Source organism: Schistocerca cancellata, chromosome 2, assembly GCF_023864275.1.
Source record: "Schistocerca cancellata isolate TAMUIC-IGC-003103 chromosome 2, iqSchCanc2.1, whole genome shotgun sequence".
NCBI classification, from domain to species: domain Eukaryota; kingdom Metazoa; phylum Arthropoda; class Insecta; order Orthoptera; family Acrididae; genus Schistocerca; species Schistocerca cancellata.
In genome coordinates, this window is record NC_064627.1 from 705,489,722 (window position 1) to 705,506,303 (window position 16,582).

Consider the following 16,582-nt stretch of genomic DNA (forward strand, 5'->3'; position numbering starts at 1 on the left):
GGGCCCAGTTGCTGCAGTCGCGTTGAATGTCTGACCAGACAAAACACTGTTTCAAATGGGTGGCAGAAGTGCAAATGTCTGCATGTTCAAAGCCATGGATGCAATTAAAAGCCTGTTTTTGGAAGGTGGGAGGGAGAAAGGGATGGGAACGATCATTGGAACTGTCTGGTTGTGAAGGATCCACAAGAACATAAACCAGTTTTTACGGCTGGAGGCAGGTATGGAACTTAGATGGAGGCTGAGGCCAGAGACAGTGTTCTGAAGGGCTTGGTTTAGGTCAGATCACCTTCTTGAGCATTCAACAGAGCATTGTGGTCTAAGGGTTGGGTGAAGGTGCAGGAGTGGCTAAAGCAATCTTCCATAATGTTATCGAAGACTGCAATATGTAGGATGTCGGATGCCTGTATATCTGTAGCCTAAACTGCTGGGGTAAGATCTGGTCTATGTCTTTACTGTAAAATCTGGAGACAAGGGGGCGGTGGTCTGTACAGATCATAGAGACATGTCGTCCCTCGACTGAAGGTTGGAAATAGCGGATGGCTTCGTGGACTGTGAGCAGCTTGCAGTTCCATGTGCAATAGTCATATTGTGCATCAGAGAGCTTGGAAATGGAATGAGGGGTCCTTTGCTGGCAAAGGCATCCGTAAGATGTTGACGGAAGCAGATGACCATGCTGACGAAATGCCAGAGGCCTTTGTAGGCAGTAGGGGTGGAAAGACCATACTGCCTCTTCTGTCTAGGAGAGGGGTGGGATCTGGTGGCAGAGACCAGTGGATGGATCTAACAAAGGCACTGTCGATTAAATGACGCTTTGCCAAGTCTGCTAGAATTGGTATGATATGGAATTCAGCACTCAGAATGTGGTTAGTAACGTCCGCAACTGTGAAGGTCTATGGGGGTTTGCACTGAAGACTAAATTGAGCAAGAAGGTATGCACACTGTAAGTAGGGATGGCTGAATTAAAGGTGATGGTGATGAGGAGGGGAGAGGAAGGGTAGTTTGTGGGGAAATATGGCTAAGTTGGACCCAGTGTTGATGAGGTAGTGGATAGGGGAACCAGCGCCATTCAAATCCCTATGAAGAGTGAAGAGGTAAAGCAAGTGGGTGCACCTACAGCCAGTGGCTGCCAGGGTTTGGAGCCAAGAAGCACGGGAGTCTGCAGTTGGCAGTGTTCTCGCCAAACCACTGGTGGTAACAGCAAGCTGCACCTATTTTATGGTGCTAATTAGAGGGGCAGTTAGAACCATGTTTGTGGGAGTGGCTATTTTCACCTGGGGGGGGGGGGGGGGAAGGGGGGTGGTTGGAGCTCTCAGCACCTGGCGGCAGATGCATGAGATGTAGGCAGGTTACACTGGTGATAAAGGCTGCCATCTCCGAGATCAGGCACATCAGAAACTGGCAGAGGTCGGGGGCCTACATGCTGCTGGCTTGAGGTGCAGAGGGATATTCAGCTTTCTGCACTGCAGCTGTAGGCAGGAAGGAGTTCAGGGCTTCGATCAGCTTATCAGCCACGACCGTTGTGTCACCTAATGATAAATGGGCATGCAAGGCCAGGGCAGCATGTTGGGGAACAGGAAGGTGCACAAGCCGGCAATTTAGGAGCATGCCCTCAGGGAGGATGTGTGGTTCAGCAAGTCCCTGGATGTGATTTAGCAAGAGGAACAGGAGCAAGTTGCCACATTGCTTGGATGATAACAAATCACCTGCCCATTGCAGCTCAGGAGACCTGAAGCTGGATATGATGCGCTCTTTTCATTTATTGTAGTTGCCGAACGGGGTTGGCTGTAAAATAACAACCTGGACTTGGGTGGATGTGGTCGGGTCGAGGTTGACAACAATCATTCCGAATATTGTTGGTGGTGGTGGTGGTTAGTGTTTAACGTCCGGTCGACAACGAGGTCATTAGAGACAGAGCGCAAGCTCGGGTTAGGGAAGGATTGGGAAGGAAATCGGACGTGCCCTTTCAAAGGAACCATCCCGGCATTTGCCTGAAACGATTTAGGCAAATCACGGAAAACCTAAATCAGGATGGCCGGAGACGGGATTGAACCGTCGTCCTCCCGAATGCGAGTCCAGTGTGCTAACCACTGCGCCACCTCGTTCGGTGTCCGAATATTGTTGCACTGCTCATGACAGAACATCCTGCACTTGAAGAAAGTAAACCACACCGTGAGTCTTGTGGGCTGAAGAAGGCAAAAGGACAGCTGTACGATGGGGAGAGGGTCTGCAGAGTCAGAGTCATGTTGTGCTGGGTACATTACCCTGTTGATCAGCTAGGTGCAAACAGAAACATGCATAGTTCTGAAACTTCAAATGCTCGTAGGTGCTGGGGGTGGGGGGTAGTGGGAGGCTGCTGGCTAGAGAGCCCGTAAGGCATGATCACTGCAGGAGTGGGAATGTTTGGCAGTGACATTGTGACTTTCAACAGTGCACATAGTGTATCACGATATGCAGGGTAGTGCTGGCAAAGCAATACAGCAGAAAAGAAGATAAGTGGGACATGCAGGGTGTGGATCAAGCAATACAATCTCCACTGTGTGCTGCTGCGGAAAGGAGGATTCAGTATGCCAGATGGTAATAATGTGTCTTGTTCGAGCATGCAGTGCTGGAGCATGTGTTAGTGCACACTACCTGCTCAGTGAGCAGCGAGGGTAGGTGAGGATTGGCACTGTTAGCTGAGAGCATTGTGGAGGAGCGCAGGAAGGGGTGGTGGTGCATGCAGAGGGTGGGGGATGCGAGTGGAGAATGGTGCAAGGACAGGAAGCAGTGAGTGGGAGAGCAAGTGGGATGCCTCCATTTGACCTAATGGAGTGACTTTGCAACTGAGTGGGGTGTGCCAAGCAGAACAATAAAATAGAAAAACCAGCATGTTTTGGTAATGAGACACTGCACCTTGGTTTAGAGAGGTCACCACAGAACGAATGATTTAAAACTTCCCTTCTATGCTCCTGAGGGCAAGCACATTTATAGAGGCACGCTAATTAGTAAGGACAAACAATAAATTACGATGCATAATGCAAGAGCCACCTGAGTTGGTTTGTGAGATATATATTTTTAAAAGTTAACTAATACAGCGAAATTTGATGGATTATATTGCACTTGTCTCATTAACCGCACTACGAGAAATTGTGGAAACTGAATGCGGGTGTGAAATCCTGCTGTCAGCATGAACTCCAGCAAAGTGTGGCAGCTAATGATGCAAGCCACATGGTTGCCACTGGGACGAGGAGGTGGGGAGGGAGGAGGGGGGGGGGGGGTATGGGGTGGTACCTTATCTGGCAGGAGCTTCGTTGGGAACTGATTTTTGGTCTGTGCAACACATTGTCTACTGCTACATGTGGAGGTGAAAAGAAGGAGTCACCACAGTATAAATTAAAGAGGCAGAATGAGAAATGGATTCCGTATAGCAATGGCACTGGGAATGTGGCACGCAACAGGACAGATGTAAATAATGCATAATAGAAAACAAAACAGTTAATGGAAGAAAAATATATGAATCTTCGAACTGCTAACACAGTAAAAAGTCTGACATAAAATGTCTTACAGTATCTCAAAGCACCATTTTTTTATATGTTAAAAATTTTAGGGTAATAACATTTGGGGTTTCTTCAACTAACTATTTTCAATGTAATGTCAGAAATCAAAATAATACTGAAGACATTTCAATGTAACCTACGAAATCCAAGAAATGTTGAAGTAATAGTGTCTGATTACAAATGAAATAGTTTAAACAGTATTATCATCATCTCTCATCACAGACCACAAGGCATTAAGCAACCTGCTTATAACTCACCCTAGCAAGCTCATAAGACATGATTATCTACATCTACATCCATACTCCGCAAGCCACCTGACGGTGTGTGGCGAAAGGTACCTTGAGTACCTCTGTCGGTTCTCTCTTCTATTCCAGTCTCATATTGTTTGTGGAAAGAAGGATTGTCAGTATGCCTCTGTGGAGGCTCTAATCTCTCTGATTTTATCCTCATGGTCTCTTCGTAAGATATACGTAGGAGGGAGCAATATACTGCTTGACTCCTCGGTGAATGTACATTCACGCAACTTCAACAAAAGCCTGTACCGAGCAACTGAGCGTCTCTCCTGCAGAGTCTTCCACTGGAGTTTATCTATCATCTCTGTAACGCTTTTGCGATTACTAATGATCCTGTAATGAAGCGCGCTGCTCTCCATTGGATCTTCTCTATCTCCTCTATCAACCCTACCTGGTATGGATCCCACACAGGTGAGCAGTATTCAAGCAGTGGACGGACAAGTGTACCATAACCTACTTCCTTTGTTTTTGGATTGCATTTCCTTAGGATTCTTCCAATGAATCTCAGTCTGGCATCTGCTTTACCGACGATCAACTTTATATGATCATTCCATTTTAAATCACTCCTAATGCCTACTACCAGATAATTTATGGAATTAACTGCTTCCAGTTGCTGACCTGCTATACTGTAACTAAATGATAAGGGATCTTTCTTTCTATGTATTCGCAGCACATTACACTTGTCTACATTGAGATTCAATTGCCATTCCCTGTCCCATGCGTCAATTCGCTGCAGATCCTCCTGCATTTCAGTACAATTATCCACTGTTACAACCTCTCGATATACCACAGCATCATCCACAAAAAGCCTCAATAAACTTTCGATGTTATCCACAAGGTCATTTATGTATATTGTGAATACCAACGGTCCTACGGCACTCCCCTGCGGCACAGCTGAAACCACTCTTACTTAGGAAGACTTCTCTCCATTGAGAATGACATTTTGCGTTCTGTTATCTAGGAACTTTTAAATCCAATCACACAATTGGTCTGATAGTCCATATGCTCTTACTTTGTTCATTAAAAAACTGTGGGGAACTGTATCGAACACCTTGCAGAAGTCAAGAAACACGGCATCTACCTGGGATCCCGTGTCTATGGCCCTCTGAGTCTCACGGACGAATAACGCGAGCTGGATTTCACACAATCGTCTTTTTTGAAACCCATGTTGATTCCTACAGAGTAGATTTCTAGTCTCTAGAAAAGTCATTATACTTGAACATAATACGTGTTCCAAAATTCTACAACTGATCCACGTTAGAGATATAGGCCTATAGTTCTGCACATCTGTTCGACGTACCTTCTTGAAAACGGGGATGCCCTGTGCCCTTTTCCACCACTTGGAATGCTACGCTCTTCTAGAGACCTACAGAACACTGCTGCAAGAAGGGGGGCAAGTTCCTTCGCATACTCTGTGTAAAATCGAACTGGTTTCCCATCAGGTTCAGCAGCCTTTGTTCTTTTGAGCTATTTTAATTGTTTCTCTCTCCCTCTGTCGTCTATTTCAATATCTACCATTTTGTCATTATGTTGATCAGATGATGATATTGTTGAAACTTGTCATGGAATAATAAAGTGGTATTGTTTTCTTTATCTACATTCCTTTTCAAGAGATTTGCTTTACATTAATGCTAATACTTTGGGTAATTCTGTCAGCAGCTGAATTTGGGGATCCCATTATGCTCTTGATATATGGTTTTCTTTTATGGTATAACTTCACTTCTGCATGATTTGTGTTGGGAATACCTGCCAGGTTTCTGAAGTGCCATAAGAAGTACAAAATATTTGCGTTAAGCACATTTTCTTTTAACAATGAGATACTGTAAGACATTTTTAACAGAATTTTACCCAAATCACTTTCACTTCTAATTAATTTCTCTCTCATGCCACAGCCAAAACAAAATTTTAAGTCTCTATGACAATTTCAGTATATCACTTACCATCATACTCTTCTCGTTCTATTCTGGGGAAAAATGCCTTTGGGTGTGAAGGTAATAAAAGTTTTTGCTGGTGTTTCTTTCCCTTAATATGCAGATGCAAGTTTCCAAACCCGACAACATAAATGTCACACATATGGCAATGCCAGCGAATGACATTTTCGCCCTCTGATGTCGAAAACAGATGTCCATATGTACCATCGTCAAGTTTCACCTTCTGACTCAGCAGACGCCTTTCTTCTAGTTCTTGATTCTAAAATATAATTCAACATAAGTATTAACACAAAAAGCTGTGATTGCAAACTGACTTTGTTAATACAATGGCTATAACACAACATTCTGCAGTATCAACTAACGTTTAAAAACGACAAGGGTTTGAATTACGTGCAAACACTATTTCAACTGCAAACGTTACTTGTATTAAAGGAATAACCCTTAACATAAAAAAAATGTTCATCTTTTTCAGCAGCAAATTGAGCAAATACCTTTTGATGAGCGACCTAAAATACAGATCTACCATAAGTAGGAGACAGGATACACTTCCTTGTAACGTTGCTTATTAACAACCTAATTTCATAAATAATGGTAGATTTTTTTTTTTTGTAGGTTATCTTGGTTCCTGTTTTGTTAGTAAGATTGTTATTTATCAGGTTGTGTATAATCTTCTTTTTCCTAGAATTTATTCCACCATACGATGTCCTCTGTTTGACAATTTGACAAATTCATTATATTTAATTTTGTGACTGGATGCCATTCCAGTTAATATAGTCATCTGTTAATCTAGGGCAGAAAAGTCGTAGTAGTGTGTACCCTATAAATGTGAATCTTGTGCACTCTTTCTTTTTCTTTCTTTCTTTCTTTTTTTTGGGGGGGGGGGGGGGCGGCAGGGGGATGTGGATGCGAGTATTTTGACCCCCCCCCCCCCAGCCATATTGTATTTAACTGTTTGCTAATTGTATTGTGCATGGCAGAGATTGTGGACAAGCACAGGACGTGCTTTAACAAGCACAGAAAACTACCTAAAGACCACACACAAGCTGGTCAGTGTTCCAGACCAAAGGTCATTAACCCACTGCCCATATTTCATCTGTGTCTCGCTGAACAGCCTGCATCACAAGGTAGCATATAGAGTATTAAGATATACGAGCAGGAGCATCAAGTTAAATATAACACAGGAATCGATTACCAACTACAGACGCCAATTAACACTGGAAAAACCCACAATGTGAATGATAGTGACAAATTAGTAGTAGTAACACAAACAGTCACGGCTTAAGTTTCTTAATGATATGAAGAATATAAATCATAATATGCATATGTACAAGGAAACATTCACCTACATGGAATACAAAGCAATTAATTTAAGCAGGAAAAGAAGAAGAGGTAGAAGACTTTCTTGTAAAATTATGTAACTTATCAAACCTTTTTACACATTAATAGAAGTACAATTTTATAATGTGGTTGTGTTGTAACTACTAGGCAGCTACATAGTCACAATTTGTGATTTTCATTAGGAATAAACGAAAACCACTGCAATGGGATTAATGTATATTAACTGAAGTCATGTCTTTTTGACATTATTGATTAGATATCACATCTGGCTACTTCTGGTACTGCATTTCCACAGTCTCAATTCTTCTTAGATAAAACTCAACTATGTAGCTACACGGCTCATCATCATCATCATCATCAACAACAACACAATACAACTGTCTGTCATGCATACCACCGCCAGCAGAACCACTGGCAGAAACAGTAGCAGCAGTACCTATTCGTCATCATTCTGCTGTTGGATAAATGTTTCCTCCAGACTTCTATATGCACAACAGTCTTTGGCTATATGCAGCCATTTTACTTTTGACTAATGTCTAATACCATCTATCCACCTTTGATTAAGTCATATTTTGTGTTTTTCTTAACTTTTGCAAAGCAATAAAAAATTTCCATGGTCCACCTACCATCCACTTTCCTGGGCACAAGTCACTCATTTTGATTATAGCCCTCATCACATTATCCTGTGTGAAGAGGAAGATTGGTTTCTGCATGCAATATATCAGACAGTAATCATGTTAATGTCTTCAACCTGCATGTAAACCTGAATCTCTGGTGTTTGCTGGGAGGACCCTGACATATGAGTTTTTTGCAAATTTCAAGAAGTGTGTTAATTTCTGCATGCATCCCAATGCAACGTAAGATTTCATTTCTGCACACACACACACACACAGATATATACAAAATGTCTGCTTGTGTCTGTGTATGTGTGGATGGATATATATGTGTGTGTGTGTGTGTGTGTGTGTGTGTGTGTGTGTGTGGGCGCGCGCGCGCGCGAGAGAGAGAGAGTGTATACCTGTCCTTTTTTTCCCCCTAAGGTAAGTCTTCCCACTCCCGGGATTGGGATGACTCCTTACCCTCTCCCTTAAAACCCACATCCTTTAGTCTTTCCCTCTCCTTCCCTCTTTCCTGATGAAGCAACCGTTGGTTGCAAAAGCTTGAATTTTGTGTGTATGTTTGTGTGTCTATCAACATGCCAGCACTTTCGTTTGGTAGTCACATCATCTTTGTTTTTAGATATATTTTTCCCACGTGGAATGTTTCCCTATATATATACCTAAAAACAATGATGATGTGACTTACCAAATGAAAGTGCTGGCAGGTCGACAGACACACAAACGAACACACACATACACACAAAATTCAAGCTTTCGCAACAAACTGTTGCCTCATCAGGAAAGAGGGAAGGAGAGGGAAAGACGAAAGGATGTGGGTTTTAAGGAAGAAGGTAAGGAGTCATTCCAGTCCCGGGAGCGGAAAGACTTACCTTAGGGGGAAAAAGGGACGGGTATACACTCGCACACACACACACACACATATCCATCCACACATATACAGACACAAGCAGACATATTTAAAGACAAAGATACATGTTCAATTACCCGAAGGTTCCTAAATGCAATATAACATATACCGTACAGAAAAAAAAAGACTCTTTGTCTTTAAATATGTCTGCTTGTGTCTGTATATGTGTGGATGGATATGTGTGTGTGTGCGAGTGTATACCCGTCCCTTTTTCCCCCTAAGGTAGGTCTTTCCGCTCCCGGGACTGGAATGACTCCTTACCCTCTTCCTTAAAACCCACATCCTTTCGCCTTTCCCTCTTTCCTGATGAGGCAACAGTTGTTGCGAAAGCTTGAATTTTGTGTGTATGTGTGTGTTCGTTTGTGTGTCTGTCGACCTGCCAGCACTTTCATTTGGTAAGTCACACCATCTTTGTTTTTAGGTATATTTTTCCTACGTGGAATGTTTCCTTCTATATATATATATATATATATTCCTGCCAGAGGAATGTCAATTTACATTTCTAACAAATGCAATCTTTTTATTGTAATCATGTCAAAAAACTGTACCACTCTTACCTATTTTCCACCTGTCTGATTAAAAATCTTACAGATACTATTCAATTTTGATGTGCTTAATGCACTGATAGTAGGATTAATTCAGCATGAAGAGTAGTTACTATTATCTTCCAGAAGTGGCACTGAAGCTGGAGCACATCATTTAGTTGTTTCCCAGTGAGTATTTGCTGAACAGTAGAATCGTTACCATTACTTGTGTGGTCAACATGGCAAAACCACATCTACAAAAATTCTTAAACCTGTGACTCTTTAACAACAGAGAATTTTGCAACAAGGTGCTGTACTTTGTGAAAAGAAGTAATAAAATTATCCAAATTAAATAAAAAAGAGCAGATGAGAAGGACTGTCGTCTTTGACACTAGTGCCAAACAACAGTTACTGATGAAGGAAAGTAAATGAGAGTAATTTACTTTTTACGAAAGACAGTCAATTCTGCTTGTGGAGAACAACTGATGGAGACAAAAAAGGAAGACTTTTTACTAATGGAATCCCTAAATACCACCAAAAAACACTACAGCACTTGCTGATGACATGTAAAGGAAACGCAGCATCACAGGCAGAGAAGGGTAGACTCAAGTGTCTGCAATAACTGTGTCTTTTATAATTTAACGAATAATGGAAAGAGTGAAGGTAAAAACTCACCACACAGTTATAATGCTGAGTGTTCGATAAGCATATAATCATAACAAGACTGAAACACTGCAAAGCTTTCAGATGAGTCCCCCATCAGAACTAAGAGCAGATCAAGCTGCAGTCTTGGTACAATGTGAACAGCTGGGGCATTATAGCCCTGCAGGTTTTTTTTTGTGTGTGTGTGTGTGTGTGTGTGTGTGTGTGTGTGTGTGTGTGAAGTCTGAAGAAGAACTTGCCTGAAAGATTTGTAATGTTTTTGGTATTCTACATCACTTCAACTATACAGTGAGTTGTTACCTTCACTCCTTCCATCATCAATATTTCATTATGGTCTTTCCACTGCCATACTTATTTTGCAGCAAATTAGATTTACATTGTGGTGCTGTAGTAACACTGTTCGACTATTTTGCAAGGCTCACTGTAAATTGCATTAAATGTGTAAAATCATCTGCTCTTTCTTCTCTAAGTATTCTTACAATATTAATAATTTCCTGCAAATATCATATCATTTCTGAAGTCTGTTTTTCAGTGCGATGGGTACTTCCATTACTCACTGTCCAAGTACTTTCCATCGAAATGGAAATATCATCACTTATCCCAACAACTGATACTGTTACTGCAATACTTTTATGCTAACTGGTGCCTCCCTTCACATTTTTTTCTGCTATGCCCATAAAACAAACAATACAACTTAGCTGTTAGCTTATTTTTTGTTCCCTTTTCTACTTCCAAAAAATATGTTGCTCAGAGAGCTAAGAAGTTACTGATATTTTGCATGAAATATTATGAGATGAAGCAACATTGATACTGAACAGCAGTTCCTGTCTATTTTCACTGTCTCTGGCAACAGTTTGTCAGGGAGAGAGATTACTAGTTCAGATCCACTAAATAGTATGGGAATGACTGCTCTAGCGCACAAGTAACTGCAGCCCTCGCATTTAATACATAATTAATCTGTGACAGACACTAATGCCAAATAATTGTTTGTTTAGTGCTGGTGTAAGAGATACAGCTAATTTGTGAGAGAGACTGTCATTTTCTTAGCACAAGACTGTTGTTCACAACATGGTGCAAATATGCTGAAATAACCTAACTGCGACATTCACAGCCATATTTCAAAGCACACAGTATTCACTTTACATTTCAATCTTATCAGCCATGTTGTACTCACAATCAATCAATACAGTTGATACTAACATGCTGACATCTCTCTCATTCAAGGGTCCAAATTACTGAACAATTGTTCTGCAATATCTTACAAAACTGTTATTTTCATTTGATTTGTTCAAATGCTTATGAAATCAATGGGACAAGCTACTGTAAGTGCAGATATCTGTAATGGATTCTCTGCTATAAAGCTGACCACGCGTGTTCAATGTTTAAACTGGTGAAGGGGCCACAGAATGTGTTAAAGCTGATTCATGCATGTGTCACACCAAATCTGTGAAAGTGCTAGCAGAGGGAACTGCAATATCACAAGGACAGTAAAACTTTACGAAGAGAGAAGTTCAGCTACAGTTAATTAAATTAACTCAAAAGAATCTGTAATTGAATAATATTAATTCAGATATAGAAGTGTTCAAACCTGTCTTTACAGGAATAATTGTTAATTAGCTAAATTCACACTGCAAAAGCACCACGTGCCAAATAGCACTATTTTAGCAATATAGCTATAATTTTACACTGTAGTGGTCATAGCTTGCCAATGGCCTTGCCGCAGTGGTAACATTGGTCCTTGTCAGTCCACCGAAGTTAAGCACTGTTGGGCTAGGCAAGCACTTGGATGGGTAACCATCTGCTCTGCTGAGCTCTGTTGGCATGTGGGGTGCACTCAGCGCTTGTGAGGCAAATCGAGGATCTACTTGACTGAGAAGCAGTGGTTCCAGTCACGAAAACTGAAAATGGCCGGAAGAGTGATGTACTGACCACATGCCCCTTCACATCCTCATTCAGTCAGTGACATCAGGCTGAGTATGACACAGTGGTCAGTCAGTACCACTGTGCCTTCCAAGGCCTTTTCGGACAGAGTTTGGTTTAGTGGTCATAGCTTACTGGTTGCAAAATATTTTCAATAAAATTCTTCTGGGTTGTACATGGTCTCACACAAAATTTTACAACATGACACTGTTTACAACACAGAAGAATTTTATATAGGCTCCAGCCACAAAAATCTACCAATGTACAAAATTAATTATAGCAACATCTAATTTTATTTCTGCTTATGACTTTGAAAGAAGAGAGACTGCTACAAAGAGATTGCATGAAGATGATATCCATATAAATAATTTTCATTTGGCAAAAGTTGAGCTTGCTGGTCTAATGGTGCAGTGCATGCCAGGAAATGGGAGTCCCAGTCAGACATTAAAATTTTCAGTTTGCCTTTATCCTAGTCTTCACCTCTCCATGATTTGAAGATATGCCATGAACAACATGTGGTTCAGATTCCATGTTAACACTATAGGTCTGTTTTCCCCAGTAGGATTATTGGGGTAGGATAGGTGCAAGTAAGTCACTGAAGTGGTATCCAGTTAACAAACTTGCAGCAGGAGGTTGAACATCCACCTTGTGGGACTCCTAGCAAATTGTGCCATATGACTATTTCTTTATTTGTCAAAATATTGACTGTTTAGGCAAACAGACCTGTCAGAATGAAAAGAAGTGTGGGAATTGCCACACAGGTGAGAAATTGGTTTCAATTTGTAGTCCCGTCAATAACGCTCTCAGTCAGGAACCTGTGGCGTAACTTGGTAAAAGTACTGTGGACACTGTTAAATAATCACTGTGCCTTGGAAACAAGTGAGGAGAAAGAGTATGTTGGCAAACAAAGTGGACAAAAAGCAGTCTGTGGTTGCGAATAAAATAGTGCAAATCAGAGCTAATAAAATAGCGACAAGGGCCTCCTACTATATTTGATAAGGAAGAGCTCAGAATGTGTAACTGTGGATGAAATCAGTAATATCACTGTGAACAGTAGTTAAATAATAAAATGATGTCGAGCAGAACTTTTTAAGATACACTGCTAAAAAGAATTAAGGAAACATGATTTTGGGCATCTGCCATACTCCGCTGAGCAATAATTGAGGACTGGATATGTTACCAAATTATATCTTTATCTTTCACAAATTAAATACATATCTAAATACCATAACATCCTCAATCATTTACATAAAAGGACAGAAATGTCCAACAGGTGTCAAAAACAAAGTGGAAACAATTATTCATTTCTCATCTGGACATAGCACGCTCTGCAGAAGTCTACGGAGAGTTCTTCGAGAGTCTGTGGTGGAACTGGACAACCACAAACACGTCTGCCAAGCATGTCCCACATATGCATGATTGGAATTAGTTCATGATTCACTACTGGCCATTACATTACTTCAATGCAAGAAATCCCTTTCTGATGCCCGCCACATAGGCCATAAGTTTAGAAGGTTGGTTGATTGATTTGGGGGAGGGGACAAAATAGCAAGGTCATCAATCCCATCGAATTAGGAAAGGATGGGGAAGGAAGTCGGTCATGCCCTTTTGAAGGAACCATCCTGGCATTTGCCTGAAGCAACTTAGGGAAAACATGGAAAACCTAAATCACGGTGGCTGGACACGTGTTTGAAACGTTGTCCTCCCGAACGTGAGTCCAGGGTGCTAACCACTATGCCACCTCACTTGGTGGCATTCAAAGGAATTCAGGGCCACCTCCATACGCAGCAGCCACTATATGGTCCAATATGATCTGTTCAGTGTACTGCCTGGCAGTAAGGCAACCACGGACAACAACAAGATCCATATGGCTGCCAATAGGGAAGCCTCCCCACAACATCATTGAACCTTTGAAATCTGTCAATTTCCTGGACAACATTTCACAGGTACCACTCACCACGGGTCTCCACACTCGAATACAGCCATCACCTTGCGTGAGCAGATATATGTACCCATCTGTGAATAACAAGTTCTGTCAGTGACGAAGTTGCTAGTTGACACAGGAACGGCAGAACCGAAGGCTAGTTACAAGATGTTGTCGTGTCGTGGGGTACTCAAAACAGGATGTCTGGGTTGTTATGTCCCTTCTCGTGACCTGTTACTTACAGTCTGATAGCACACAGTGGCTGAACTGGCCCTTCTGAGATTGTCTTGCACTGCTCTAGCAGTATCCATATGACATCGAAAAGCAAGCGCAGTGACAAATGAAAATTTGTAACTTGGCTGGGATTTGAACCCAGGTCCCCTGCTCACCAAGTAGATTTGCTGGCATAGTGGTTTTGCACAAATGCAGAGACTACCATAGCATATCTCCCTCCTCAATCCAAATTGCCATTCACACTTTAGCCCACTCAATACGCCCCCTAAACTCAAACAGCAATGCAGAGGCTTTCCAACTGCATTGAAATAGCACCTCAGTGTTGAATGAAACAGAGGTGCCTGCCTGAAACCCAACTTTAATCAAATGAAACTACACTGATCAACCAGAACATTATGACCACCTACCTAATAGCTGGTACATCCGCCTTTGGCACAGATAAGAGCGGCAGTGCATCATGGCATGTAAGCACTGAGGCTTTGGTATGTCACTGGAGGGAGATGGCTCCACATCTACACACACAAGTCACCTAATTCCTGTCGGTTCCAGGGAGGAGGGTGATGAGCTCTTACAGGCCAGCACATCAACTGGAACTCACCACTGTGTTGCTCGAACCAGTCCATCATACTCCTGGCCTTGTGATATGGCGCATTATCTTGTTGACAATTGCCACTGCCATTGAGAAATATGATCGTCATGAAGGGGTTTAAATGGTCTGTGGCCAGTGTACGATACTCCTTGGCCATCACGGCGTCTTGCATGAGCTCCACTGGACCCATGGATACCAATGTGACTGTTTCCCAGAGGATAATAGAGCTACCGCCAACTTGTCTCCGTCCCTTAGTACAGATGTCAAGGAGCTGTTCCTCTGGAAGATGACAAGATTTGAACCCTCCCAGCGACAGGCCTAAGAAGGTATCAGGATTCATCAGGCAAAGCAATGCTCTGCCCCTCTGCACCAAAGTCCAGTGATGATAGTCACACGCCCATTTCAGCAGCAGTTGCCGATGTCATTGTGTTAACATTGTCATGTGCTCAAGTCGCCAGCTGCGAGGGCCCATTTAGTTACCCCACAGTTCACTGCCTGCCCTGTTTTACCAGTCTGTCCAGCCTACAACATACGACATCTGTTAACGAGGAGGTGGCCGCCAAACCACACGACATATGGAAATGGCTTCACCTTGGTTTAGCCCGGTGTTGAAGACTCTCCTCAGTCAAACTCAGATAGATCATGCACCTTTCCCATCGTACACACAGACAGCATGTGCACTGATACCACATGCACCGTGCATGTGTCTAACTACCAGTCATTCCTCGCCAGGTGACGCTGCTATCACCTAGACAGGTTTATATTGAGAATAGGTTGGTGGTCATAATGTTTTGGCTGATCAGTGTATATTGTTCCAGAGACATTTTCATGTTTCAAACAAGAATTTTCATTCATCGCTTCAGTACATCATAGACATCTGAAACTTGAAAAGGTCTCTGGAACTATATAGTTTCATTTGATTAAAGCACCTATGGCTGGCTATCAGGCATGACTCCTCACTTCATTTCATGCTGAGGTGCTACTCCAATACAACTGGAGAGCCTTCAAGTTTAGGGAGAATACCAAGTGTGCTAGAGTAGTCCACACAGTTGTGCAAAACCACTGTGCTGGTACATCTGCCTGGCGAGCACAAGACCCAACCACAAATCCCAGACTTGGTATAAATTTTCATTTGTCATAGACACTCGAGACATGACAATGTCTCTGGAAGCATATAGTTAAGAATATGTACATACATCAACATGGTGTACCGTAGGGTTCTATTCTCACTCCTCTGTTTCTCAGGCATATATAAATTATCTTCCACTTGCTCTGCCAGAAGATGCAAATCCTCCTCTTTTTGCATTCAGTGCACTCATTAGAATAAAATTTAGTGCTGGTCATCTTACTGAAAACACAGCTAATGCAATATTTGAAAATAGCAACAGATTGTGAAAGTCAAATGGATCCTCATTATTTTTTGACAACACTCCAGCCATACAACTCAGTACTTTGAGAACTCCACAGGCTATAAAATAATCTATTCGAACAATAAAACACAAGCTGCAGAAAGTATTAAATTTTTGGGACTACAGATATCTCTATCTCAACTGATAAATACACACATAAGAATTAACGAAGTGCCTTACCTAGGTTACATTTGCATTAAGTGAGGTTACTGTCATAGGTGATTTACAAATGAGGTCATTTTGTGCATTTCCATTCACTAATGAGTTACACAATTATTTTTGCGCAAACTCAACTAATGGTGACGATATTTTTTGAATAAAGGAACATGTCAATATATCACTTTCTTCAAAAAATACTGCAAATGATGGAAATAACAATGGAACCAAAAGCATTGTCTATAAGGACATCAATGGATTAATGTTGGGTCAGAAAGGGGTCAGATACACTGGTAAATGTCTATTCAATAATCTGCAAGAGCATATCAGAATTGTTGGAATTCAATATTGAATTAAAAAAACTTTCTGTTGGGTGACTGCTACTGCTCCATTAAAGATTATCTTCACAGAAATCCTTAAAATTAATGTTTATATTTCATTTTATAATTAATATTAGCATTGCAATACAATAATATTTCATAATGTTAAATGGACCGTGAACCATGGACTTTGTGAAGTGGGGTGGGGTAGCTTGTGT

At 41.7% G+C, this 16,582-nt stretch overlaps 1 protein-coding gene across 4 annotated transcripts in view; it reads right to left on the reverse strand.

Annotated features, from left to right (window-relative positions):
• The window catches only part of LOC126162496 (uncharacterized protein CG7065-like), a 73,663-nt gene that overhangs the window by 37,423 nt on the left and 19,658 nt on the right, over positions 1-16,582 (reverse strand). For 3 of the 4 annotated variants that reach the window (XM_049919044.1, XM_049919041.1, XM_049919042.1), the window contains one exon: positions 5,770-6,019. The exons of the other annotated variant lie outside the window; for it this stretch is intronic. In XM_049919044.1, the coding sequence (XP_049775001.1) occupies positions 5,770-6,019 (250 nt within the window). The remainder of the gene's footprint in view (positions 1-5,769; positions 6,020-16,582) is intronic. 4 annotated transcript variants of the gene reach the window in all.